This window comes from Etheostoma spectabile, chromosome 1 (genome assembly GCF_008692095.1).
Source record: "Etheostoma spectabile isolate EspeVRDwgs_2016 chromosome 1, UIUC_Espe_1.0, whole genome shotgun sequence".
NCBI lineage: Eukaryota > Metazoa > Chordata > Actinopteri > Perciformes > Percidae > Etheostoma > Etheostoma spectabile.
This window is the reverse complement of record NC_045733.1, coordinates 17,274,116-17,299,642: the sequence shown is the minus strand read 5'-3', so window position 1 is coordinate 17,299,642 and position 25,527 is coordinate 17,274,116. Positions and strand designations below refer to the sequence as shown.

The 25,527-nt window shown below is 39.4% G+C and overlaps 3 protein-coding genes across 6 annotated transcripts in view; 1 reads left to right on the top strand and 2 right to left on the bottom strand.

Moving 5' to 3' along the window:
• Positions 1-598: 598 nt before the first annotated feature.
• Positions 599-4,689, bottom strand: bloc1s6 (biogenesis of lysosomal organelles complex-1, subunit 6, pallidin). 2 transcript variants are annotated; one of them, XM_032541751.1, is made up of 6 exons: positions 4,544-4,689; positions 4,227-4,327; positions 2,764-2,923; positions 2,341-2,428; positions 2,157-2,243; positions 599-2,017 (listed from the first exon to the last, which is right to left on the bottom strand). In XM_032541751.1, the coding sequence occupies exons 2-6, from the start codon at positions 4,288-4,290 to the stop codon at positions 1,898-1,900; spliced, it is 519 nt and encodes a 172-aa protein (XP_032397642.1). In that variant the 5' UTR covers positions 4,291-4,327; positions 4,544-4,689; the 3' UTR covers positions 599-1,897. The 2 variants fall into 2 exon arrangements, with proteins under 2 accessions (XP_032397642.1, XP_032397733.1); XM_032541842.1 differs by having other exon boundaries at positions 4,564-4,684.
• Positions 4,632-18,113, top strand: slc30a4 (solute carrier family 30 member 4). 3 transcript variants are annotated; one of them, XM_032539613.1, is made up of 8 exons: positions 4,635-4,846; positions 5,622-6,133; positions 8,429-8,575; positions 9,979-10,132; positions 10,423-10,639; positions 11,303-11,408; positions 11,511-11,645; positions 17,773-18,113. In XM_032539613.1, exons 2-8 carry the CDS (start codon positions 5,734-5,736, stop codon positions 17,925-17,927), a joined length of 1,314 nt encoding a protein of 437 aa, XP_032395504.1. In that variant the 5' UTR covers positions 4,635-4,846; positions 5,622-5,733; the 3' UTR covers positions 17,928-18,113. The 3 variants fall into 3 exon arrangements, with proteins under 3 accessions (XP_032395672.1, XP_032395504.1, XP_032395587.1); XM_032539781.1 differs by lacking the exons at positions 9,979-10,132; positions 10,423-10,639; positions 11,303-11,408; positions 11,511-11,645; positions 17,773-18,113 and adding an exon at positions 9,166-9,510 and having other exon boundaries at positions 4,632-4,846; XM_032539696.1 differs by lacking the exons at positions 9,979-10,132; positions 10,423-10,639; positions 11,303-11,408; positions 11,511-11,645; positions 17,773-18,113 and adding an exon at positions 9,161-9,510 and having other exon boundaries at positions 4,646-4,846.
• A 6,633-nt stretch (positions 18,114-24,746) lies between these two features.
• The window catches only part of c1h15orf48 (chromosome 1 C15orf48 homolog), a 1,525-nt gene continuing 744 nt past the window's right edge, over positions 24,747-25,527 (bottom strand). Inside the window, exon 5 of the mRNA XM_032541967.1 lies at positions 24,747-25,258. Coding sequence (XP_032397858.1) covers positions 25,184-25,258 — 75 coding nt within the window. The 3' untranslated portion in view covers positions 24,747-25,183. The remainder of the gene's footprint in view (positions 25,259-25,527) is intronic.

Here is a 25,527-nt window from a genome sequence, read left to right as displayed (position 1 = left end):
TTTTCTGTAAACAAATGCCTGTTTGCATGGACGTGACAATGGTGTATAAAATGTGGGCAAAAAAAAAAAAGGCGAAAACATCTAGTGTTTACCAATTCAGTGACAATTAAAGGTTTATGGGGGAAAGTTGAAGCTGAATTGGGAAACAGTAGGACAATAAATAATAAACCAAGCTCAGTCCTGGTGCTCCATCTACCAGTTCGTTAATTACAGTCCACTACACTGACCTGGCGTCCAAGGTGATCAGGTAATCTGGCCATGATTAGATAGGCCTACTACACGTAAGGGAAAAAAACATGTTTGTGAAGTAACGTTACTAGTTTACACCCTAAATGTGTTTGTGTAATGCATGGAAGCCAGAGACTTTTCATAAAAAACATTACACAGAATTATCTAACATCAGATCTTCCTCTCTGGTTGAAGGTGTGGTAATCAGTAACTCAGTAAATCAATAACATTTGTCCATTAAAGCTTCATTCTGATCTCTGCTGACACCTGGTGGACTGAGATGCTCAGTACAGCCAATCATCGTGCATGTGGGACTGAAAAGAGGAAATACACACACGTAAATTAAAATTGTAAGTCACTTCACAACAAACCAGTTTGTGTTGCTTTTATTACTAATTGTACAAAACAGTGGAGTTTCAGGTGTACGTAGTGCATAGAAGCCTCTTGAAAAGTCCGATTTAATTAATTTACAAATGTTGTGTTTGGCGAGGGCAAAGTTTGGTACATATTAACATCCATTATCATATCATCTGAACCCCAGAAATACAGTCAGTTAAGTTTAGTGCAGACCTATCTAAACAACATACCTGTTTAATAACATTCAACACTAACAGGGCATGGGGCCCAGGAATAACATATCATATATTAACACTTTATCTTTAACAAAAGACAGCATATGCATTGATTCTCCTGGTGGGAAGTACCAGCATTTGATGATTTAGTCCATGTCTTTGGTTTGTGGTGAACTTGGCAATGTCCGACATAAAGGATCATACCAGACCTTTTGCACGTTTTAGCCCATTTACTAACAATCACATATACAGTCTATTATAAATGAACCATTTCCCAAAGCATAGTACAGTCTCGTAGTTTTTGAATGAATTTTTCCCAATTCATTTCTTTGAATAAAGACGATTTCACACTTCCAAATTAAACAATTCTCATTTCCGACTGCAGTGTAGGTATAAAGATGGGTGTGTGTCATCATATAAGTGGGAGGACAACGGGAGACAAGTTACCAGATAACAATTCATGTCTCTAAAGTCAAACATGGCATTACAGTCTTTTCTATAATACTGTTGGAAACAAAGTCAAACCAAATGTTTAAAGCCAATCTCAGTCCTAGTTTAACAACTTCATACCCTTTCTAAGCATAAATTGTCCCCCAGAAGAAAAAATAAAAGGTATTTTATTAGGTGGTAAACAGATGGATTCAATTTGATTTCTAACACCACAATTCTAATTAAAATGGTCTGTACTTTCAAAAGCCCACTGAGACAAAAACCCTGCTTGAGATAGGCAATAAAGCATTGTAAAAATCATGTCTACTACCTAATACTCAGCGTGATAAATTACGTGTATAATGCACGTTTTAATACAATACCAAAATGAATTGCTGCCTGGATCTGGTTGGAAATCTTAGCTGTATCTCATCTCTCCTTCCTCTGCCCTCACTTTGATTCCCTCCTGTATTTATTAATAATAATAATAACAAAAATAATAATAACGGCCTAAAAAATGCAAAGAAATAATCGTTATTAAAAAAAAATCTAAAATATTTGCACTGGAAAATGGTCAGCAGTAATTTTAACGTATAGTTGATATGAGATAAATAGGCTAAAGCACCTGTATGGTCAATTAATACAGCAGACAGACATACTTGGGGAGCCTACGTTCTTTTCGCAGGTTTGGCAATAAGCTGCCTTTCTCTCTCAAGCTCCTTCTCACGTTGCTGCTCCTTCTCCAGCGCCTCCTTCTGCTTCTGTTGCTGCAGCTTCAAAGCTTTTTTCTGAGAGAAAACAGCAGTCAACCTTTATTCAGTGTATGCATTGTGTTACTTGCATCCACCCATCACATTTTGCTACTTTTCTTTGACTAGACTATGTCAGCAAAACACTCATGTTAATTCTGACGGAAACGAGAGGTACCTTCAGTTTAGTTGTTTTTTCGTGAAGCATAATCATCTCTTTCCTAATGTTCACCAGTTTATTGTGGTAAACCTTCGCCTCTGTGAACTAAAGACAACAAACTGGATTAGAAATCATTCGTTCTGGCTGGTGGAGAGAGTACAAACGAGAGAACAAATGAGATTATAATCCAGTCCAAACGTACCAGTGAACTGAGGTCCAGTAAGCCATTACATTCCCTGAACTTGGTGACTTCTTGGTCCAGTGTGTCTAACAATATCAGCTGATTGTGTCTGTTTGAGACAAAAAATTTAAGAGAAAGAAATCAAGCACGGTTTCCCTAAATCAACGGGTACACCAATTTAAATATTCTAATCATTGAGACAATGACAGGATGTTTAAAAGTGTCCCACAGAATTGAACATGTTTGTGAAAAACAGTTCAAGTTGTTTTACATAACTTAATACATGAGTGAACGCCAGCATGTTGATAGTAAAACTTGACCAGAGTGGATGAGTGCTTATTAACAATTTGTTGTGACATAATACTGCTAAAAAAAATAGTACATAAAGTATTGCAGCACCTCAAGTGTTGTGTGTCATGAAACACTAAGCAAGGAACTACTCACGTGAGCTCTTTGAGGGCTCGTTTAGAGTTCTGTAGATCTGGTAGGTAGTGAGAGAGTAATCCCTCTCTGAGTTTGTCCACAGCTTGCTTATCCACAAACATGTTCTCTGCAGGGGCTAAGCTCTCCAGATGCAGTGATTCCTGCTGTTCCAACTGGAGATCTGTCAAATATATAAGAAAGAATTTAAATAGTGAGTGTTGTGTCACACATGTCTCTTCAATTGTCAAGATTTTCCTGACTTGGGCTTGGAAAATTTGAATTCTTGACTAAAAGACAAACTAGGGATATGAAGTTTGAAACATGAAGGTCTAATGCTGCTTTCATGTCATAGGAGAGATGGTGAAGATGAGAAAGATTGACATGTTTATGTGATTAGACAACTCAAGATAGGATTGCAGAGTTGGTTGAATTACGGCAATGAAAATACAACACTATATCAAATTTAGGTTTCATTACCTTAGAAAACACTTAGGCTAATGTCAGGAATCCATGCACTTCTTTATTACTAAGTGCCAAGTCAAATATATCAGAGCTTTCGGAGTATTTCATTCACACAGGAGTTTACAAAAATTGCAAAAATAGGCTTTACCAAAAGGTTATTTAATATAGACTATTTATTAAATTTAGAGAAAACATGTAATATTGTGATAAGATATGATCGTTATCAAGAAAATCTGTCACTTAGTTTTGAATGCCCAGCCAATCTACTCCTAACAAAAGGTTAAATAGATACATAAAACAAACTGCATGAGTCACCTTTAACTACTAAATATCGTATTGATGCTCACTGTCCCTTCTTTCAACTCCCACATAAGTGAATAACGATGCATGAGCTCGAGCTCACCTATGACAGGCACAAAACTGGGGCAAGATTCAGCTTACCGGTATCTCTCTCTCTCTCTATACACTACAGGTCAAAAGTTTGGGGTCACTCACAAATTTCCATTGCACTCCATTGTAGACAGAATACCAGCTGAGATCAGTCGCATTGTTTTTTTTAACCAGGGCAGCAGTTTTCAGATTACATTATGTGCTGACATAATTGCAAAAGAGTTCGCTAATGTTTTCCTAGTTAGTTTTTTAAAATGATATCAGATTAGTAAACAGAATGTGCCTTTGGAACATTGGGTGAATGGTTGCTGATAATGGGCAATGTAGATATTGCATTAAAGATCAGCCCCCCCACTCAGATCAGCTGGTATTCTGTCTATAATGGAGAGGAATAAAAATTTGTAAGTGAACCCAAACTTTTGACCGGTAGTGTATATATATATTTATCTATGTAAGCCGGTATATGAAGTTCATGCAGCCTGGTCATCGAAGGCCAGACAAGTGAAGACCATAGACCGTTAAAGAAAGATGAAGACAAGCTAGCGTACGTGCGCGCACCGCACACACACACAACACACACACACACACACACACACACACACACACACACACACACACACACACACACACACCTTCGCTGTGTGGAGGTTCACTCTGGATCGAAGGTCCTTCATCTTCCATCTCCTCTACCTCCATATGCAACGACTCTGTTGACCCAGACTGCTCTTATAACCTGGAAAACGGCGATACGAACTCAGACAGATTTTTTCAGATGGAAATCACTATTAATTATTATATTATATTATTATTATTATTATCAGTTGGACGTTAGCTTAGCACTACATCGAGCATCGAAACCGTTGAGGAAGCACTTTAACTAGCTTCCTGAGCTGCTTCATAACGTTACAGCGTGACACATCAGAAACCAGACAATCTGTAAATAGCTCACCTCCGTTGACGCCGTCTTACCTATTTGACTGTCAATGTAACAGTAACTCTAGGTGTGATAAATTGAATTATTTCAACCAAAAGCAGGAGAGACAACGTCAAAGATTTTTTGATTGTTGTCAAAAAAAAAGGTCATGTGTCTCCTACGTCATCACGTGACTGCGGGAGAAACCAAACTTGCTTATCGTTGCGGAGGTAACTAACCTAGTAGTGTTCCTACTCTGATGATTACACCGCTATTAACATGACAGCTTTTAATTCAACGACAAACTAAGTCAGTAAATTTGTAAAGTACATCTATTAGGTAAGTCCAGGTCGTATTTCTTTCCAAGTACCACACTATAAGGGTTGTCTGTATCGCAAGTTAACATGAAAAGGCACAGTTACTAGCTAGCTAGCTAGCTAGCTAACTTGTTACTGTTTAGCCAAGGCTTTTTTTAAGAGGTCTTAAAGTTTTTCAGCTCATATGGGGAATGTGAGAGACTCAAGCACGTATCTTTATAGTCATCAGCTTCCATGAATATGTCTGTTGGGCGCTTGAGGTGTTGAAATTGCTGAACTGTAACGTTAACACTGAGGGCCCGTCCACACCAACATCGATAACTAGTTTTAAAACCGTTGGAAGTGGATAGTGGAGTCGACTGTGGCGAACAATATCGTTGGGATCACTTTCAGACCGGTTTGATGAAGAATAGAAACACAGACAGCCAATCACAATCCATCTGAATTGAAAACATGACACTGCAGAGAGACGTGTAACGTTATTTGTTACACAAAGATGTGTCAGTAGGGTGGGGTAACCAAATATGTTTTCCATAAAATGTACCTTAATTCACAAATATGTAGGTTATTACTACAGATACTCTGCTGCATTAGTGTATTATTATTATCATCTAGCTATATCTATATTTCTATGTGTGTGGGTCACTCACTGTTGACATCCCCGTTTACAGAACGTTGTCGTTCACCTGTGTGGATGCTCACATCGTTATAGTTATGGTCATAGTTATCGTTCTTGGTGTGGACGGTCCTTTACGGTCTCTTTGGTGGTGTCCCTTTCATTTTGTTGTCTTTTCCAGGTGTTTACATGGAGTAGAACTGCAAGATTTCAACCTACAGAGATGTGAATGATTACCTAGGAGGACAGTTACCTACAGACAGAGCCCACCTGGATATACCTAGTCGTTAAAGATGTCAGGTGGGAACCTGTTTAGCAAGGTGCGGTCGGCCTTTAGGAGAGAGCGGAGCGACTGGGACCTGAGCGACACGGCGCCCTTTGACTTCTCCGATGAGCTGGTGGACGATGACACGCCCAAATTCAACAAGCTGAAGGTTGTGGTCTCTGGAGAGATGTCCGACTACTCTGCCGGAGCTCCGTCCAACGGGGTGGCGGTGAACACGCTGGTGATGGCAGATGATGATGACTCCCTGCTGGACTCATCTTCCAGCCTGGGCAGCCCGGCTGGGATAAACATGGACCCGTGTGACAGCTGCACCAAGAAGAGGGAGAGGATCAAACACAAGAGAGTGATGAAAAGGCTCATCATTGCAGCTTTGCTGTATTTCCTTTTCATGACAGGTGAAATCATAGGTAAGCATATGCAGAATGAACCTACATAATTATTTATTTATTAGTCAGTGACACCACAGGAAACTTAATGACCAACTTGTCCCAGAGAGGTGGAGGACAAACTGGTTGACCCCTGTAAGGCTTTGAAGATGTTTGCCTGAACAAGGCTTGGAACACAGGAAATTCTCTATATTTGATAGTTATCTATTGTTTATCGTCTAATTTATTGTTACTTTTTCAATGCATTGAGCACCACAAATTACATTCTATTCACCTTTGTTGTATTGTGGTGGAGTGAGAAATCTTAAGAGACAGATATTTCTAAACCTGGGTGTACCAGCCCAGAAAAAATATTTGCATGCCTTAATATGTCAAGAGAAAAGCGATAATATTTTTTATTGTAATTTGGTGGAATCGAGCCCAGGACGTTAACATACAATCCAATAAATACACACTATTGCCTCAGAAATTATCGTAGTTGAATGATCACCTTTGTGACATAGTCTTGTAAACAACATTTGAAAAGGGAGCTTTGTAGTATTTGTTTCAGGGTTGTTGTATAGGATGGAATTAGGGACTGCACAGTTGCATATACTACACTACTATTTCTAGTCATAGTTCCGTTATCTTTAATTCAATTTCCAATTTCAATTTTATTTATAGTATCAAATCATAACAAAAGTTATCTCGAGACACTTTACAGATAGAATAGGTCTAGACCACACTCTATAATTTAAGAAGCCCCAACAATTCCAGTAATTCCCCCAAGAGCAAGCAATTGGTGTGTGCGACAGTGACGAGGAAAAACTCTGTTTCAGGAAAAAACCTCGGTCAGACCCAAGCTCTTGGTATGCGGTGTCTGACGGTGCCGGTTAGGGGTGTAATGCACTGTGGCAATAATTGTCGCAATATAGATAATGGAACAGTAATTACAAATGGTAGTCAAAACAGTTCATGTCATAGCAGGGCACTGCAGGGCTTACAAGGTGTAGTGTGGCATAGCAGAGCATAGGTGGATATAGCGGGATGCAGCAGGATTCAGCAGGACACTGCAGGACATCGCAGAGCATAGCAGGGTGTAGCAGGGAGGGCAGCAGGACCATGGCGACAGCTGCAACCAAGATCTTGTTTTCATCCTAAGCCAAGGAAATATGCTGGGCAGAAAATAAACAGAAGAACTCCGGGGAGTAAACTCCCCAGAACTAGGTTAGTAGCATGCATTTCTGGGACAGGATGCACACAAATGGAAAGGGAAAGGAGAGAGAGACACACTGAGCTGCATTGTGTCAAAGGAAGGAAGGAAATCCCCCGGCAGTCTAGAGCTATAACCGCATAACTAAGAGAGACAGGTTAAGGAAGGGAGCCTGGTCGGGCTAGAACTCTCCCCACAGCTCCCCGGACTGTACTGGCCTGCCTCCCTCTACGTTTATAATAGTATTGATTATATGGTTGATGAATCTGACAATTATGAAGAGAAGCAGGTGGGCCTGGCTAGGCGGACGCTGCAACTCCTCACTCCCTAACTATAAGCTTTATCAAAGAGAAGGGTTTTTAGGTTATTCTTAAATGTCATGACGGTTTCTGCCCCCTGAACCCAGACTGCTGGTTCCACAAGAGAGGAGCCTGATAGCTCAAGGTTCTGGCTCCCATTCTACTTTTAGAGAGTCTAGGAACCACAAGTAGCTCTGAATTCTGGAAGCGTAGGGGTCTAGTGGGACAATAAGGCACTAAGAGCTATTCCAGATATGTTGGAGCTAGACCATTTAGAGCTTTGTAGGTCAGGAGAAGGAATTTAAATTCAATCCTGGATTTTACAGGAAGCCAATGCAGAGAAGCTAATACAGGAGAAATATGATCTCTTTTCTTAGATCTTGTCAGAACAAGCACTGCAGCATTCTGGATCAGCTGCAGAGTCTTAAGAGACTTATTTGGGCATCCTGATAATACAGAATTACAGTAGTAGTTGTAGTAGTACAGGGAAATGGCTTTTTTATTATGTTTTAGCTGATAGTGTGTGATGGCTCACCACCTTTTTGTTTATTAGATTTCATTCTCTCTGGGGCAATTTCATGCCAGTTATCAAAATTCAATTATCTATCAAGTAAAAAAATCCCAAACAATGGACCTGTGGCTCCAAAGAACATCTGTCACAGCATACCTAGAAATCTAACCATGTACTTTGCTGTCGATGTATATCTGCATGGAGCCAACACCCATCTAAACTTGTGTGTTGTATTTTAAAATCTGTGCATGCACAAATAGCTTAGATAAATATCAGCGGACGCCATTTTAATTGTCTTTCCCTTTTACTTTCAGGTGGTTACTTGTCAAACAGCTTAGCCATTATGACTGATGCTGTGCACATGCTAACAGATGTGGTGGGCATTTTGTTTTCTCTGTTGGCTCTTTGGCTCTCCACCAAACCTCCCACAAGAAGATTCACCTTCGGACTGCACCGTCTTGGTAAGTCTCTGATCTCAGAAGTCTTACCACTTCCTCTTACCATGTCCCCTTTCTCTCCACTCCTCCTGTGTGAGACAAACAGATACACAGGGGTTTTTGTTGCAGACAAATCATGTTCAACAAAGAAAGTGTGTGTTCAGCAGTGTGAGGACGCTCAGATTCCAGACATGATACTTTGAGATTCAGTTAGAAGTATATAACTGGAACAGACACGGCCATTAACAGAACAGAATAACAGACAATAAACAAGGTATGGGTTCAATTTAGCAGTAAATGCCAGTTAGTGTAGATGACAATAATGAAGATAAAGAGAGCTACAAGTGTTTTAATTTTGAGATGACATTGCAGATTATTCCATGAGGCTGCTGCACTAACAGTAAACGCAGTCTTTGCTAGATCACCTGAAGAATTGACCAGACACTGCAGTGGGTTAAGAACGTGCCAGAGTAGCAAATATAAGGTTGACAATGGCAATTGTCCAACAAGGGCTTTCAGGGTAACAAAATACCTACGGCCAACTAACTTTGTCACATAAAATGCAGTGGGTGAGTGAGTCTTCTTATTATCACCTTTCATGATCTTAAGGACAGCATGCTGAATGGGATCTAGGGTCCTCAGAGTGGAGGCAGCATCTCAAACACAGGAACTAAAAGGGAAACCGCTTCACAATCCTCTTTCTCCACGTCAGAGGGACGCTGGCTCTGTTGTAGTTGTAGTTTGCCATTAGGGTTTTCTATGTTATACTGTGTTTAAACGTAATGATGCCAGATGCTAAGATATTTGTTTTCCCACACCCAGTCTCAATATCAAACCCAGTCAGAGTTAAGATGTGCTCTGTAAATTACTGTAATCTATATTTCTGGATCTGTTGAATATCATGAATTGTGTTTTATTTTCATAATGTATCTACAGTGGGGAATCTTTCAGTGTGTTTAAAGCTGAACATTTTCTCAAGGGATTATAAAACAGTATTGTCCAATTAAGTTGAATTTGGCAGTCACACATGAAAGGATACGATATCAATTAAATATAGGGAGATCAGGATCCCTGTAGGCGCAATGAATGCAAAATGTATTTGATCAGAAACAGCATGTAGCATAGACACTTAGATGCATCGCTATATTGCTTAAAGATACACATGGATCGTGATAAATTTAACATTTTAACAGATTGAAACATTAAAATTGTTAAATCTGCTGCAAAAACATATTGGGCATTTTGGTATTGTTTCCTACACCAGTAGATATTTGTAAGCAGTTTTTGACCCATGCTATTAAGCTACCCAGTTTTGTTCCTCCCTAGTTATTTAGGCACATTATAAGTCAGGTTTTTCTCATGGCTGTTGTTGTTTATTGTTAGGAATATGCTTTGAATATGCAACTGATTGTGATTTCCTGACCTAGAGGTGGTATCGGCAGTCCTCAGTGTGGTGCTCATCTACATTCTGACGGCCATACTGCTCTATGAGGCGGTTCAGAGGACGATACACCAAGAATTTGACATAGATGGAGATGTCATGCTCATCACTGCAGCTGTGGGGGTGGCTGTCAACCTCATGTAAGTAAATATGTATGTATATCATGTACATGTCTGTTTAGAGAAAACTGTGAGGCTTTCAAAAAACAAAAACTGAAGTGCCTCCCTGTGACTGTGAGTGTCAGCAAAAACAGTTTAGTCCAAAGTACTGTCTTAAAAATGCACTTTCCTCAGTGTGTAATGTTTTACCATAGTCAGTAGATAAATAAAGACTCGCTGACTGCAGTGAGTCAAGCCATGATTGGGTAAAATATATGTAACGTCAATGCCTAAAATAAATCCCTCTGTCTTTTTTTTCTTGTGTCTTACAGAATGGGTTTCTTGTTAAACCAAGATGGTCACCTCCACTCTCACGGCCACGGTCACTCTCACGGCTCTGCAGCTGCCTCGAGTTTACAGTCAGCTGGGTCAGGTCAGCAGCAGAGGCAGCACGGCAGCCTGGCTGTAAGAGCTGCCTTCATCCACGCTTTGGGAGACCTCGTCCAGAGTGTCGGGGTGCTCATAGCTGCCTACATTGTCCGCTTCAAGGTACCCTGCCTTATTAAAGAGTGGTTCGCCACGAACGTTAACAATTACCAAAGTTTACTTGTAAAGTTAATTCACCGAACCATTGTTCAGAAGCCTTTAAAATCTTTCTCATCTGATATAGTTTAACATTTTCTTTGGTAGCTTGATTTTATTTTGATTAATATAGAGGATTATTTGCAATTTACAAAAATAATAGTTTTACTTACTAAAACTGTAACTGAGATGTAGAGCATGGTGGAAAATGTTGTTGTACAGATGTGATCCCGAAGCACAGTGTGAACCATTTAGTTGTATATGTATGCTCACTAACAAGGTGAATGCAAGTGTTAGTTGAGCTGACTGTTGACTGACTCTGCAGTGACCTTTGTCAAACACTAACTTAAAAAAAGAAAGAAAAGAATTTACAGACATTTAATCTCAAACAAAAATATAGTCATTTCTTTCCACAAATGCCATATGTAAACTTTACCAACAATACCTTATTGAGCTCATGGAATTGTACCATGCAGACATTCATTTTCCAGTGATGTATTTCTGTGTAATTGATCGTTCCTAGTTTTAAATAAAGGGATGGCTGAGCTTGAAATAATAGTCACAACAAATCCATGCATTAGTTTGAAACTTTGACTTTAATTGATCTGATGTTACCCTCTGACTTCACAGCCAGAGTTTAAGTTGGCAGACCCCATCTGTACCTACATCTTCTCTGTTCTGGTTCTCTTCACCACATTCCGCATCATACGAGACACAATAGTCATTGTGCTGGAGGGTAAGTCTTTGGCCTTAATCCCACAGTCCTGTCAGATTATGTTGTTGAGTATTCAGAGTGGTGCAGGTGCATTATGGTATGGTTTTTATCCTGCTGTGTCAGGTGTTCCCAGGCATCTGGACACCCGGAGAATCAAAGAGGACCTTCTGAAGCTGGAGGATGTCCAATCAGTGGATGAGCTGAATGTCTGGGCGCTGACAGCTGACAAGACTGCAGCACTAGTGCACCTGCAGCTCAGTGAGTAGCTACATAACATCAGTGCACACAGTACAGTAAAGAGGGATTTAAAAGAAAATGTTTCTACATAGAGTACTGTTTTGTGAATTACAGTGGTGCTTATAAGTTTATGAAACCATGCTAAAGTTGATTAAAAAGATGAATAAAAATAAATCATCTTTTGGAAATTGAGCTTAATGCCTTAATTAAAAAAATAGAAAAAATCCAAACTTTAAGGACACCAATTTTCTTTGTGAATAAAACATTTATTGTAAATAAACAAATGTTCTTCCTTAAAATACAGGGGGCATAAGTATATACACCCCTATGTTAAACTCCAAAAGACGCAGGCAGAGTTTAATTTTTAAAAGCCAGTTATTTCATGGATCCAGGATTCTATGCATCCTGATAAAGTTCCCTTGGCCTTTGGAATTAAAATAACCCCATATCATCACATACCCTTCACCATACATAGATATTGGCAGGATTGTATTTCAGTTAGCCTACTAGCTGGTTTGATTTGCATTGATCTTAGGGAAAGTAGCCCATGTCTATCTCTAGGTATGGTGAAGGGTATATGATGATGGGGGGCTATTCTTTTTTTAGTCAACTTTAGCATGGGTTCATAAACTTATGAGCAGCACTGTATCGTCAACTATCGATATTATTATTCAGGCACAATGGTAGTAGTTCCCCATATTTACATTTACTTTAAAAATGGATGTTCAACAGTTACTGATTTATTAGGGCTTGTTTATTAAACATTGACATGATACATATCTTATTGTAGGTTTTTAAATTACATTAAAGTTTAAGTAGATGTGTATATTATAAAGGGGCATCAGAACATATTCAGCACTTGTTCTGTTTTATACAGATTTTTCTGGTGTTTCAGCCCCAATTTGGAAATAATAAAATTGAGTTCTCTTTTTCTATGTTTTGTCCTATCCTGTAATTAATAAATCAATATATTGTTTGGTCTATAAAATTTCAGAAAGTAGGGGAAAATTCACATCACAAGTCACTAAAGCCCAAAGTGACGTCATCCTCCATCTTGATTTGTTGAACAACAGTCCAAAACACAAAGACATTTAGTTTGTCCCATCAGACAAAGAAAGGCAGCAACTCCTCAACCAGTTGGAACTAGTGAAGATTTGGCATTTATACTTGACTGAAAAATGGATGAAATGATTCATCAAAATAGAAATCAATGAATTGTATGGTTACTGAAAATTGAATTCAAAAATGTAATTTAGAACAGCTATGTCAACACGTGTAATAAATACAACTGGCAGTGAATGTAGATTGAAGTGTTGTTGGACATGATTAACATGATTGTTAGCTTAGCGTGTCCTGATTTGGGCACATCATTTGTTTAAGATTTTCTCAAACTCAGTCATTTATGATAGAGTGTCCAGGCACATCTATCTTCAAGTCTTGGCACAGATTCTCACTGTTGTCAGTGTTCTGGCTAAGCTGCTTTTGGCTCGACCACTTTGTCTTTATCCCTCTGTAGCAAGGTCTGCTCTGGAATTTGTTTGTATTTGGCTTTAATCTTTGTTTTGGTGATGCTGCCACCATCAGGCTACACCGCAGTGATGCTGTTTGGTGAATGATGTACTGAGAGTTGTTTTTGCCAAATGTTTTAATTTTATCAGGCCACAGAATGTTTTCGCCTTTCATATCTCAAGAAACTTAAGTGCCAGTTCTTCCCTTCGATATCTCACTTTAATCTTGCATTGTCCATATAAAAAAAAGATCATTGTGTAGATTAGTGATCTGAATTAGTGAAAATTCCTACCATTTAGATCCAGTTTATATTCAAGCTGTTGTATCACAAAATGTAAAACAAATGGGGTGTAAACCTTTACTGAAGACATTTAAAAAAAATGTTGGTCTTTGGTATTGGGTTCTGAGTCTCTTTACCAGTATTGATTTATTGGTTTACTCATATTTACATTTGGCAGACTCCAGATTCTTCACAAGAGGGAGCTGTTTGGTCATTTTCAAAGCAGGTCTACACATGTGACCTGCGTCATCTATAGGAAACAAAAGTAATAGCAGCAGCAGCAGTTCAGACCTGCAGATGTAGATCTAACCTGCTGCTGTGACTTCTCTGCGGCTCTGTCTGATTGATGATATAGATTGGAAGTCAGGATCACAGAAAGTACTAATCTAATTACGTGACTTCACGTGTGGAATTAGAGGTGTGAAACAAAATGCTGCGACCTTTGATCTCATGTCTTAATCTGTCCCCCAATCCCGTACTGCACAAAAGAAAAGAAGACAGATAGATAGCCGACTTCCATAACTTGATGAACCACAAACCATGGCAGCAGCACGCGTGCCCCAGTTGTGTGCATCACTTTTAAGTGTCCCCTGGAATCAGTTGCCATTGTGTTGTGAACTTCTTGCTGCGCGTTTTCTGACTGCCGCACAGGTGCCGTCAAAATTATGTTTTGTTGTATGTTTGTGGCTGATAGTGACATTTAGTAGTCTAAATCTACAGTCTGTTGTATATTAAAGCGTTACTGTTGCCAAAATTCAACCTAGGGTCTTTTTGTGAATTTACCCGAGTCAAACTTTCGTTTAAAAGTCCCACGACATGGTGCTCTTTGGATGCGTTTATATAGACCTTAGTGGTCCCCGAATACTGTATTTGGCTGGGGGGGGGGAAAGGTGGAGGCTGGGAGTGCGGCCTTGACCAACTGCCACTTTGCTCGTTTGAAAGCCATGATGTCTCTCTCTCATGGGTGGGCCAAATTTCTTTTAATTTTTTCAAAAGCAGAAAAAAGCAGTGGAGCAGGTAACCCAGGGCTCGGTTTACACCTATGGCCATTTCCCATAGGGACCATAGGCAGGCTGGGGAACTCGTATCAATGTTAAAAAAAAGACTCAAAGTGAAATTTTCATGCAATGGGACCTTTTTAAAAGCATAATTAGAACGGAAAGGCCACTTTTAAGATTTACCTTATTTTAATATTTGGTCAAATGGCCTTTACTTGCGAGTACTAGGGGCACTACTGTGATCGCATCAGAATCGCTATTTTTTTAAACTCTAAAAAGGCTCAACACATGAAACTTTGCTCCAAGTATCACCAGTTTGTGTACACAGAGTTTACAAAAAAACCCTGACTCCCTTTAGCTGTTGGTGTTTCCGGTTTCTGACTTCTCGCCAGTCAAAAACTGTTGAAACGGAGGAGAGATGGTTTGTTGTTTTGTTAGTGAAAAACAATACTGACCTTACAGATGAAAAAAGAGCCTCATATAAGAATGACTTTTCCTCCTACAGAGTTCATACATTTGCATTCAAGATCGACTCTTTTTGACTGAAGTTTCATGTGTCGAGCCTTCTTAGTGTTTTAAAAATTCTGCTGCATGACTCTGATGCAATCACAGTAGTGCTCCTAGCACTCCCATTCAAAAGGCCATTAGACCGAAAATGAAAATACTGTCAATCTTAAAAGTTGCGCTTCTGTCCTAATTATGCTTTTAAACAAAAGTTTGACTTGGGTAAATTTACAAAAAGCCCCTAGGTTGCATTTTGACGAGAGTTACGCTTTAACATCAGCAACAGATTGCATGCAGAGCAATTTAACAGCTACTCTGTCACAATAAAAACGACTGGAGACTGTGTATGAGCTGGTAAATGGGTCTGAAAATTTTTTAACCCCCCTGTTGTCCTCGGCTCAAATTTGATCTCTTTAAAAAATCTGAAATATGGGTTCCTTTTAAACCAAATTACCACAAAAAATGGATTGGAATCCATACAACGCTCTTTGAAAATACAATTGATCACTTTCACTCCTGACTAAACTCATCTGTACGTTTCTCTGATCTTAACTATTAGTCATAATAATTAATAATTTCTGCTTTTTTAGCTCAAATATTAGGTATTATTCTATATAAATGAGGGTTATTGACCATGAATTCCAAAAAGTAGTGTAAAACTAGTGGTAGTAAGGTGGTGTTAGTGAAAACAAAAACAAAAAAAGTCTGAAAAAGGGACAAAAATGTCAAATTCAGGAGGACAACACAAGGGTTGATAAAATTTTAATAAATCTGAATCTGTGACTTCCTGTTCAGACTAAAGGTCTGCCAAAAGCGTCTGTAAACTGTCCGGCTTGGCTGAGGCTTTTTGTCACCGGCCCCGGCTGCTGCCGCCTGCTCCCGTCCACTTTACAGGCGAGGCGCAGCTCATCTCTAACGGGCCTATTAACAGAAAAACACAGGTGTAACTTATGGCATTAACGATGGCTCAGTGTCCCTGAAGGTTACTTGTTCCGGTGAGGCTCTGTTTACATGTTGTACGCATAAAAAATGAAATGTGACCGTTTCTATCTGACTCCAATGTTGGTCACTTTCAAAGACTGCTCCTTAAAGTTTGTGTTCATTTAATGGTAGATCAGAAATCAAATTAAGACACAGGATTTGCTCAGATAAGTTATGTCATAGATTTAGTGAATGATATTGCAAATAAAAGTACAAATATACTGTATATCAGGGCTCGACTTTAAAGGTGCCCTAAGCGATGTTGGGTGACGTTACTTCTTGTTGACGTTCAAAGTATTTTGAAACAAAACGATACTAGCTTGCCCCTCCCCCTCCTCATCCTGTCCCCTCCCCCTCCCTTCTGTGCTTCTGCGCACTAACCCCCCACCCCCAGGTCCTTCTTGTTGGTTATTGGCTGGAACACTGTTGGTGTAGCTTCGTTGTGCAGGTGGGCACAGTTTGTTTTTGTTGCCGTATGTAGACCCTGGGCTGTCTACAGAGATTTTTTACAGTGTGTTCTGGGGACAGACATGGATGAAGCATGAAGTTAATTTGACTCATTTAGCAACTGGCTCTCTGCCTTGTAACATTGCTCCTCCACTGCTCGTTTGTCCGTCAGTTAATGTAAAACAAGTGATTTTTGTACATGGCCAAGTGAAACGTAAATGTACTTGTCCAAATGACAAGTGCCTCAAAAAGTTAATGTCAAGCCCTGTTATGTGGTCCAGAACTCCTTCAAGACTCTCATCCTACCGCTAAAATGGCTCTCCAGGCCTGACCCCGTTCCAACATAAAGCCTTTTATTCACTTCAGGCTCTGCTTCCTTCATGGAGTTTGTCTTTGCTTATCAGTTGGAGATTGTCCAGGTCCAGTTTTTCTCATGAAGATTGTAAAAAGCAAGGTCAAACTTAGCCTTGAAATACCTTTTTGCTTTCCCACTCCCAGGCCCATGAAGACAGTCTGTCAATTTATCTTCTGCCATCCAGTCCAGGTCACCCTATGACCTGTATCTTACTTTTTACGTATTAAAATTCAGCTTCATTGCTCTCTGATCTTCCTGATGATTCCCCCCCCCCCCAGTGTTATGGTACTCCTTTTGAAACTTATCAGGCCAGATGGCATTCTCACTGTCAGGAAGAGCAGAGACCCAAGATCAGCCATGACTTTAAGGCTTCTACACAAAATATATATCCTACAACGGACATGGCGGAATCTTTCTAAAAACTCGGCCAGAGTGGAGTGGAAATTTTTGAAATCTTCATTTGCACGTTTGCAGCCGAGGAAGTGAGGAAGAGAAGAGAGAAGAAGTGATTTGTTGCAGTTGTTGCTATTTTCGGGATTCTGATTGGCTAACGTGGGCTTGAGCTTCTCGTTACACTGCCTCCTACAGGTTTGGCATGCTCTTGACGCCATTGACAGTATATATGCACGGGTACCTGTAAATGAACACTTTTATGAAAACTGACACCTGTGCACAATGTTATTTTTGAAACCAGAGAGGTTGAAATATCTGTTTATGAAAATAACTGGCCACGTGTAAACGTAGTCTGAGTCAGCACCAGTGCCCTGAAACTGGCTCGCCTAATCTGAATGCAGCTGTTATTAATTTGATTGATTACACCTGTGCTTTCCTGCTATTACATGTGAAAAAAGATAAATTGGGACTCACTGCAAGATGTCAATCAGAATTAGAATCGGCTTTATTTGCCAGGTATGAGGACAAATACAAGGAATTTTGCTTTGGATTATCGATGCTCACAATGTGTTTACTCATACAATACAAACAACAAAAACAAACAATATATACATCCTATAAACAGAACCAATATAGACACATAGGAATACATTATATTAAAGTGTATTTTTATGTTCACAGCGCCCTCTAGCGCCAGCAACTGGGAGGACGTCCAGGCGAAGGCTCGCCACCTGCTGCTTCACACCTACGGTCTCACCAGGTGCACAGTGCAGGTCCAGACACACAGGCTGAGGCCGGTACGCAGTTGTACACACTGCCAGCAGCCCAGCGACTAAAGAGAGAGACTAATGTCTACATTGACTTCCACAGTGCATTTCATGGAGCCAGATGGCAGAGAGTACAGTACACACAGGGCCTGGATGTCGCACCACTGTCACAGCTCAGTGCCATAGCAGGTGCCAAATGCGAAAAAGACTGGTGCCGAAGGACAGTCAGTGGAAAAAACAGAAGATGCACATTTCAAATAACAATAGTTGGAATGCTGTACAGCATTCCCACAATTAAAAGATCATTACAGCCGCAGGGACCTTATGCTCGCAAAGCTAATCCCCATTTCCACAGGATGCGTAACGCCTGCGGATCCGCTCCGGAACGACGGTGGAGTCATTGGGTCTACATTAAAGTCAACGTGTGCATTTCCACGGACTGCGGAACGGCTACGTTCCAGCTCCGTCCCGGCTCCGCCAATCCGCAGCCCTCCGGAGCAGATACGCAGAGCTTCTATCTTTGCCGAATCACAGCAATTCAGCACACGGCAGATAGTGTGGAACAGGAAGTTGAGCACAGAAACAAAATAAAACATCCGCTTAACGTTCTAAATAAAATAGACTGTGCTCACGGCGGATCCTATTTCCCTGCACTACACCACGAAAACCCAGCACAGAGTTGTTACCTCTCTAATCTTCTGGATGGAAAAAAAAATGTTGTTGTTTTTGTGGTTCTATTCCACACGAATTTGCGAGCTCTCGTGGGTCCTCGTGACTTCAGCTGTCAGTCATGGCAGCGGCCGTTGCGCAACAAATCCAGACCTGGTGGGTATTGACGGACGGCGGAGCACGGAGCCGACACGCACCACGGCCGTTACCCATCCTGTGGAAGTTGGGGGTTAGAGTCTCAGCAGAAAAGAATGAATAAAACACATGCTCTTAATTCACCATTTAAGCCTATTTTAAAAAGGGTTTTTTTTTGTATTTGATTGTTTGATTTATCACAACTTATGTTTTTTTTATTAAATGTAATTTTTTTTTTTTTTTACTAGGTGCAAGTACTGTATACTAGGATTAGATTATTTCACTGAGGAAAGCAGCAAATGATTTTTCTCAAAACGGTTTTCGCACTGCAAATACTGTAAGCTGTCCTCACCACAGGCAAAAGTAAGGGTCTTTATCATGGTGTCCTTTAGTAGACATGACATCTCATTAAACAAAGTCACTACTTTCTTCAGCCAAAGTCTGTTGTAAGGCAGATTCTTAAAAAGACAACAACTTTAGATCTTATAGCAGTCTGCACTGACCAACACTTAAAATACCAACACTTATATCACTGACTTTTTATTTCTAGCATGTCTCTTAATTAATTGTAGGGAGCACCCGATTGACAATCAAAGTGTGACTGACTTTGAACATTTTTACAGTGGTTGGACCGACTTCAGTATGGTTTTAGCCCCACATTCTGTACTCATCTTTTGTTCGTATCATTAACGGACCGTATGATAATACAGTCAGGTTCGTGGAATCTTCAGGATTTCAGAGTTGCTATGTTTTCAGGGAGGGAGGTGTGAGTTGAAATTAGCCGGTAATGATGTTTATATTGTTATAGTTTAAAGTATTTCTCTGTGAAGTGTTGAGAGGCTGTGGGGGTTTATGGTCAACTTCACCACATCTCTGATATTAATCAAGGGAAATCAGGAACTGGATCACTGTTTTGTTTGTAATAAAGTATTTCATCTTTATTGTGTTTCTTCGTATCTTGTTTTTTTTGGACAACTTCATGTTAGGAAATTGAAACTTTTATTCCACACAATTTAGCCACAGATGTTTTTTTTTGTTTTTGTTTTTTTTTAAATCAAAAAAGTTTCTGCTCTAATCTGTATAGCAATTTTCCACTTAATCTGTAACTGTTGCAGATGGTCCAATCTTTGGCCACAAATGTGTTTAAAATTCCAATCAAAAAAATACTTATCAATATTAAATAAATTGAGACGGTTAGTGTGTAGCTGACGGCATATTTTCGGGGGTGGTAGTAGCCAGTTTGGAGTTGGGTTGGGAACTGGAGGGTCGCTCGTTCAAGTCCCCACACGGACCAAAGCATGGTGGCGGACTTGTAGCTGGAGAGGTGCCAGGTCACTTCCTGGACACTGCCTAGGTGCTCTTGAGCAAGGCACTAAACCCCCAACCCCCAGCTCGAGGCGCCTTTCCATGAGCAGCCCATGGAACTCTGACATCTCTCCATTTAGTGCATGTACAGGCACTGAGCATGTGTGTGTAATTCAGGCCTGTGTGTAATGTGTGTAAACACAAAGTGTAAATTGTAATTTCCCCTTGCAGGATTAATAAAGTATACATTATTATTATGAATGAATGATGATGAAGGGCTGTATATGTTCCTGTCACTTTTCAACACTAGGTGGTGTCCTTTTACAATAGCCGAGAATTTTGTTTTTATGGCCTGGTCACATTGATAAGATAACATGCATTAATATAGTTTGCATTACATTCTATTTAACCCCTTAAATGTTGCACACATGGGCTGAACTGTAGCATAAAACATACATTTCTGTTCTTGTTCTATTCATAAAGAAACCACTTTTAAAAACATTTTTTTGCATTATTGGTGTCACAAGTTGGGTGGGAAAAAAAGCCTTCCTCTGGGACAAAAATGTATCTGCAAATCCAGTTCATAAATATATGGCTGAAAATTGGTGGATTGGTCCTTTAAAAATGTCAACGCAGAGGAATGTAACTAACTACTAGTGTATGTATTCACAACATATTTGAAACAACTCATTTGAGGCTTTTCACACAAAACAAGGTTAATAAATAAATGTAGACATATCAATGTTTTATTATTGACAACATGCGATAACTGGGAGTGTCTCAGTTTCCAGACAACTCCTTTGTTTGTATTGCAGCAGAGCCAATATAACAGCTATCCACCTGACTGCCCTTCCTTATAATGGAGTGGGCTTACCATAAACTGCTGGAATGAGCCTTTCCACAGTCACTAGTGAACTGTGGTAGGTCTGCCAATGTGAGACTACTAGTGAACAAACCATTTAAAGAAACAATATGCAGGTCAAAGGAGGTCACTTTCTAACAGTGTTTCCATAGTTAAAGCATTGGAGTTTACTACTGGATAACACATGGGGAATTCCGTCTCTTACTTCTCGTGCACTGCTAGTGGCACTACCTGCTCTACATGCAGGTCACATGCTCTGTGGTGTCATGATGTCTGCGACCGAGTCACGCACGCAAGTTCCAGCACCGTGTATCCTTCCTCTTCTGTCATTGTTTCCCCAAATAACCTTTCAGCTGCACAGGCTCGACAGGTTAAGATAATTGTCTCTCTCTCTCTCTCTCTCTCTCTCTCTCTCTCTCACCCACTCTCTCTCTTTTTTTCTCTCTCTATCTCTCTTATTTTATTTTCACTCTCTCTCTCTTTCTCTCGCTCTCTCACCTTCTAGTATAGATAGAGTGATAGATAGACTAAAAATTAAAAAGTAAAAGTGCAAGAATAATGATTGCCAATATCAAATATAAATTTATGATATAAGATATATACCGTATGAACACATAACCTACAGTCCAGCAATTGGGAATTATAAAATAATTATAGTGCACAAATGATTATTGTGGAAAATATAACAAATACACATTGTGCTGAGCGCCTAATGACAGAATGCAGGGAAGCGACTAATACCAAAGTGCCTCCTCTTTATGAAATGTGACTGGGAATCATTTTAAAGCAGATTTAAAAGTAACATATTGGAGGGGATCTAAACAGTGGCAATAAAGAGAAAGTCATGTATAACCCAACGTAAATGTACAGTAAGTGAAACCAAATAGGGAAAAAGCAACAGATCAGGAAACAATGCCTGCCTCTCTCTCTCTCTCTCTCTCTCTCTCTCTCTCTCTCTCTATCTACACCCTTTGCTTAATAATTCATTAAAGAGTTTCAGATTCAACAGTCCAATGGGCTGTGTATTCCAGATCTTGCCATAGTCAGACACTGTAGGAGGGAGGATTTTCCGATGTTTTTGGTCTCTTCTGAGATATGAGAGGGACGTTAAGAGGATTGGCTGTTATTATGAAACACAATGAATGTCCATACAGCCATAAACTAAGCAGATGAGTGCATTTGCCCATTGCTTTCATGGCAGTAATTACTTTATGGCTGTCCTAGCTGGCAACAATTCACCATTTTCTTGTCGAAAACAACATTCAAACTATTGACTGCATCTTTTAGATACAATGTGATGATTATAGAATGAAAAAGTAAAGTTTTACTTGGTGGAGTTTCAAAATTCATTATTGACATTATTAAACTCACATTGTAGGAGGATATAATGCTTTTAGGCCTAATTGTGTCTTGCTCCTCAATTGTTGTCGTATATGATCTTCCGGAGTTAGCTCATTTGTCATAGGATTGTAACTAACTTGGCAAACTCAATCTGCTGTTGAAGATCATGTGGGACTTTGAGGTGAGATTATTTTGTCAACTAAATATTGGAATTTCAACCTACTCATTTATAGCATAGGACTCTTGACACCTAAATGGAGATGATCATCCAACACTTACAATTATTAGTTAAACCATGGCTGTCACATTTGGGGTGGAAAGGGGACTTAGTACCCAGGGCCCTCATGTGAGGAGGGCCCAAAAAGATGCTAGAATGAATTGCTGTGAATGTAGTAAATGCCTTACAGGGCGTAGACTTTTGTGCTACGCCTGTGGTTACAACTGTGCTAAGTCAAACTGTCTGCAATGAAAAACGTCTATTTAATGATGTGTTCACTGAACATAATCACAACTCGAAAGAATAGGCTGGCATAAATCTTTCTTCATGTCAACAAATCCTAGGAAAAGACTAAAATCAACAAGACATTAGTCAATTTTTGAATACATTTTGACTTCCCCAGCCTGTCTGAGGCACTCCGCCACAATACCCATTTGTTCCTACTTAACACATAACTCTTTAACCCTTGTGTTGTCTTCCCGTCAAAATTGAAAATCAACACTTTTAATGATGTTTTTAACTTTTTTCTTAGTTTTGTCCCCTTTTTTCAACACTTTTGACGCTTTTTTCAATGTTCAACATTACGTAACACTAACTTATTAACTTTAATTCACAGTTATTTTGGGAATTTATGGTCAATTAACCTCATTTATAGGAAATGATACCTAATGTTTGAGTAAGAAAAGCAGAAATTAGGAATTAATTAGACTAAAATGAAAGGAATGTATGTTGATGGATAATCACAGACTGGAATATGTCAACTTTTACTCAATACTACTTCAAAACCACTTCAATTTTTTTTTAAATGCTATTAAATTGAATAAGACACCCCAAAATTAATGAAAGTAGAGATTTGTACTTGCCAAAAGAGTGTTGTGTGGAATCAATCACGTAATTTTGGGTAATTAAAAAGAACATTGATATAGGAAAACGGGTCAATTTGACCCGAGGAAAACCTGAGGGTTAAAGGAATAGTGAGAAATTTTGGGGAATACACTTGTTGGCTTTCTTGCTGAGATTCAAATGAGAAGCTCGTTTGTCATATTTGCACGTTAAATGGCTTTGAAGTAGAGCCAGCAGACTGTTAACTTAGCTTAGCATAGAGACAAAAAACAGGGGAAAACAGCCATTTTCTGTCCAAAGGTAACAGAATCCAACTACCAACAGCTCTAAAGCTCACTGATTAACGTTGTATCTTGTTTGTGTAATCGATACAAAGAGTAAAAACAACAAATTGTGGGTTATAAAGGGGGGTCTGTGTGCAAGACTAATTTTTGTCCAGGTGCAATGACACATTTTACAATTTAACCTTTAGATAGTTTTTGTATGGATTGAGCAAACAAGATATAACATGTTGATCAGAGAGCTTAGAAGGTTCTAGCAGGCAGATAGATTGAAACTATTTGATGGAACCAGGCAAGCTGTTTGAGCTAACGCTAAGCTAACGCTAAGCTAACTGGTTGCTGGTGCTCATGTCAAGTGTCAACCCTTTCTGTCATATTATTCCTCGGGTCATAAAAATATATTTCAACTTGAAAAAAAGGCTTAAACAGCTGGGCACTGTAGTGTTTTAGCAAATCTTACTCAAACAGCTACAAACGTTGGATTTTACACAGACACATTTTTAGCGGTGGTTCTATACGCTACATTTTAATGTTCTAGTGAGTATCCACAATACCTGTACAGTGCATGTGGGATTCATAAATAAATATTATAATAAATAAATAAATTACAGTACAAATGTTCATCGTAATGGAGGAACATGTGACAGAGTGCCATTATATTGCTCGTGTATGTGTTTTTAACTGTTTTGGGACCACTATATGTAGGTCTGTTTTTGACATGTCACAAAGGTGGCAATGATAAAATGGTGGCTGAATTGTAGCGGCCTTGGTTTCCCTGTCCTTGTATTGTGAATGCATGCTCACTGTCACACGTTAATACAATGGACCAGTTGTTAACGCTTTTAGTAACACCTGTTGTTTTCCTACTCAAAACGTCAAGAAGGCTGATGGAGCTCTATGGAACAGAGCAATATCAGCTGAAATCAGGCTTTGGCAACACAGACAATACTTGTTAGTGAGATCCATTCATTGTTAGTTTTGGTCTTTTGGGATTTGATGACAAAACTTTTTTTCGAGGGGATCGATGCACCACCTCTTCTAGCCAAACTCAACTTGTTAGCACTGCATTTATATGTCAGACCGTAGGGTCAGACACTTCTTTTGTGAGACAAATGATGCTAAGAGGAGCTATTACTATTAGCTCTGTAACTCCAGACTAAGAATATCTGTCTAAAGACAAGAATACATATATTCCTGCATGAATAATGTTTATTCTTTTTGAACAAAAGACACTCTGATGTTCACAATAATTTATTGACACATACATTACTTATTAGGACATTATTATATTACGATTTCTTTTTTACATTTTGTTTCTTTCACATTTAGAAACTATCGTGCATTCACATCTGCTGTAAGAGCAATTAAACACCACAGCTTATTCAATGTAAATGTAGCTCTCTAGCTGTAATGACAGAAACCTGGAATAAGATAGTATTTTTTCTGTTTATGGCAGTATGAGTAACAGTTACTATAGTTTCCTACTGTTGTGGATGGATGTCCTCAGGCTGGGCCACTACAGAGCCATGTGAAACCCCAACAGTGGAGCAGAAGCATTTCCGCACACTGAGTGTCAAAGCATCCTAGTTTGTGCAGAAAGGATTCTGTTAGACTGATGGGGGGCAGGCAGGCGGCCAGACTGTGGATCTTTCTAGCAGATGCCCGCCTTCTTTTACTTGGTGAGGCTCTTTACATACTCCAGCTCCTCCACTGGTTTCCATTGCTGATTGATGGTGATGAGCTGCAGAAAAATGTCAGAAGTAAAAAAGGAGGCTTTGCTGGATCTGTTTACAAGTGTTACATCAACTTAAAGTGACTTGTAACACGAGTAGCATGCGCCAACATGTGTGGCTACGTAAACAACATTAATCTGATGATGCAATAGCAGGTTGATACTAATTTGATGACATTTCTTCCTCAGTGACTCAGCCCATTGTAGCTGCATGCTGGAAGATTTGGTTTTTATTTCAGCCAATAAGTATAAAAGGGCTCGTTAACAACCATACAATTATTACA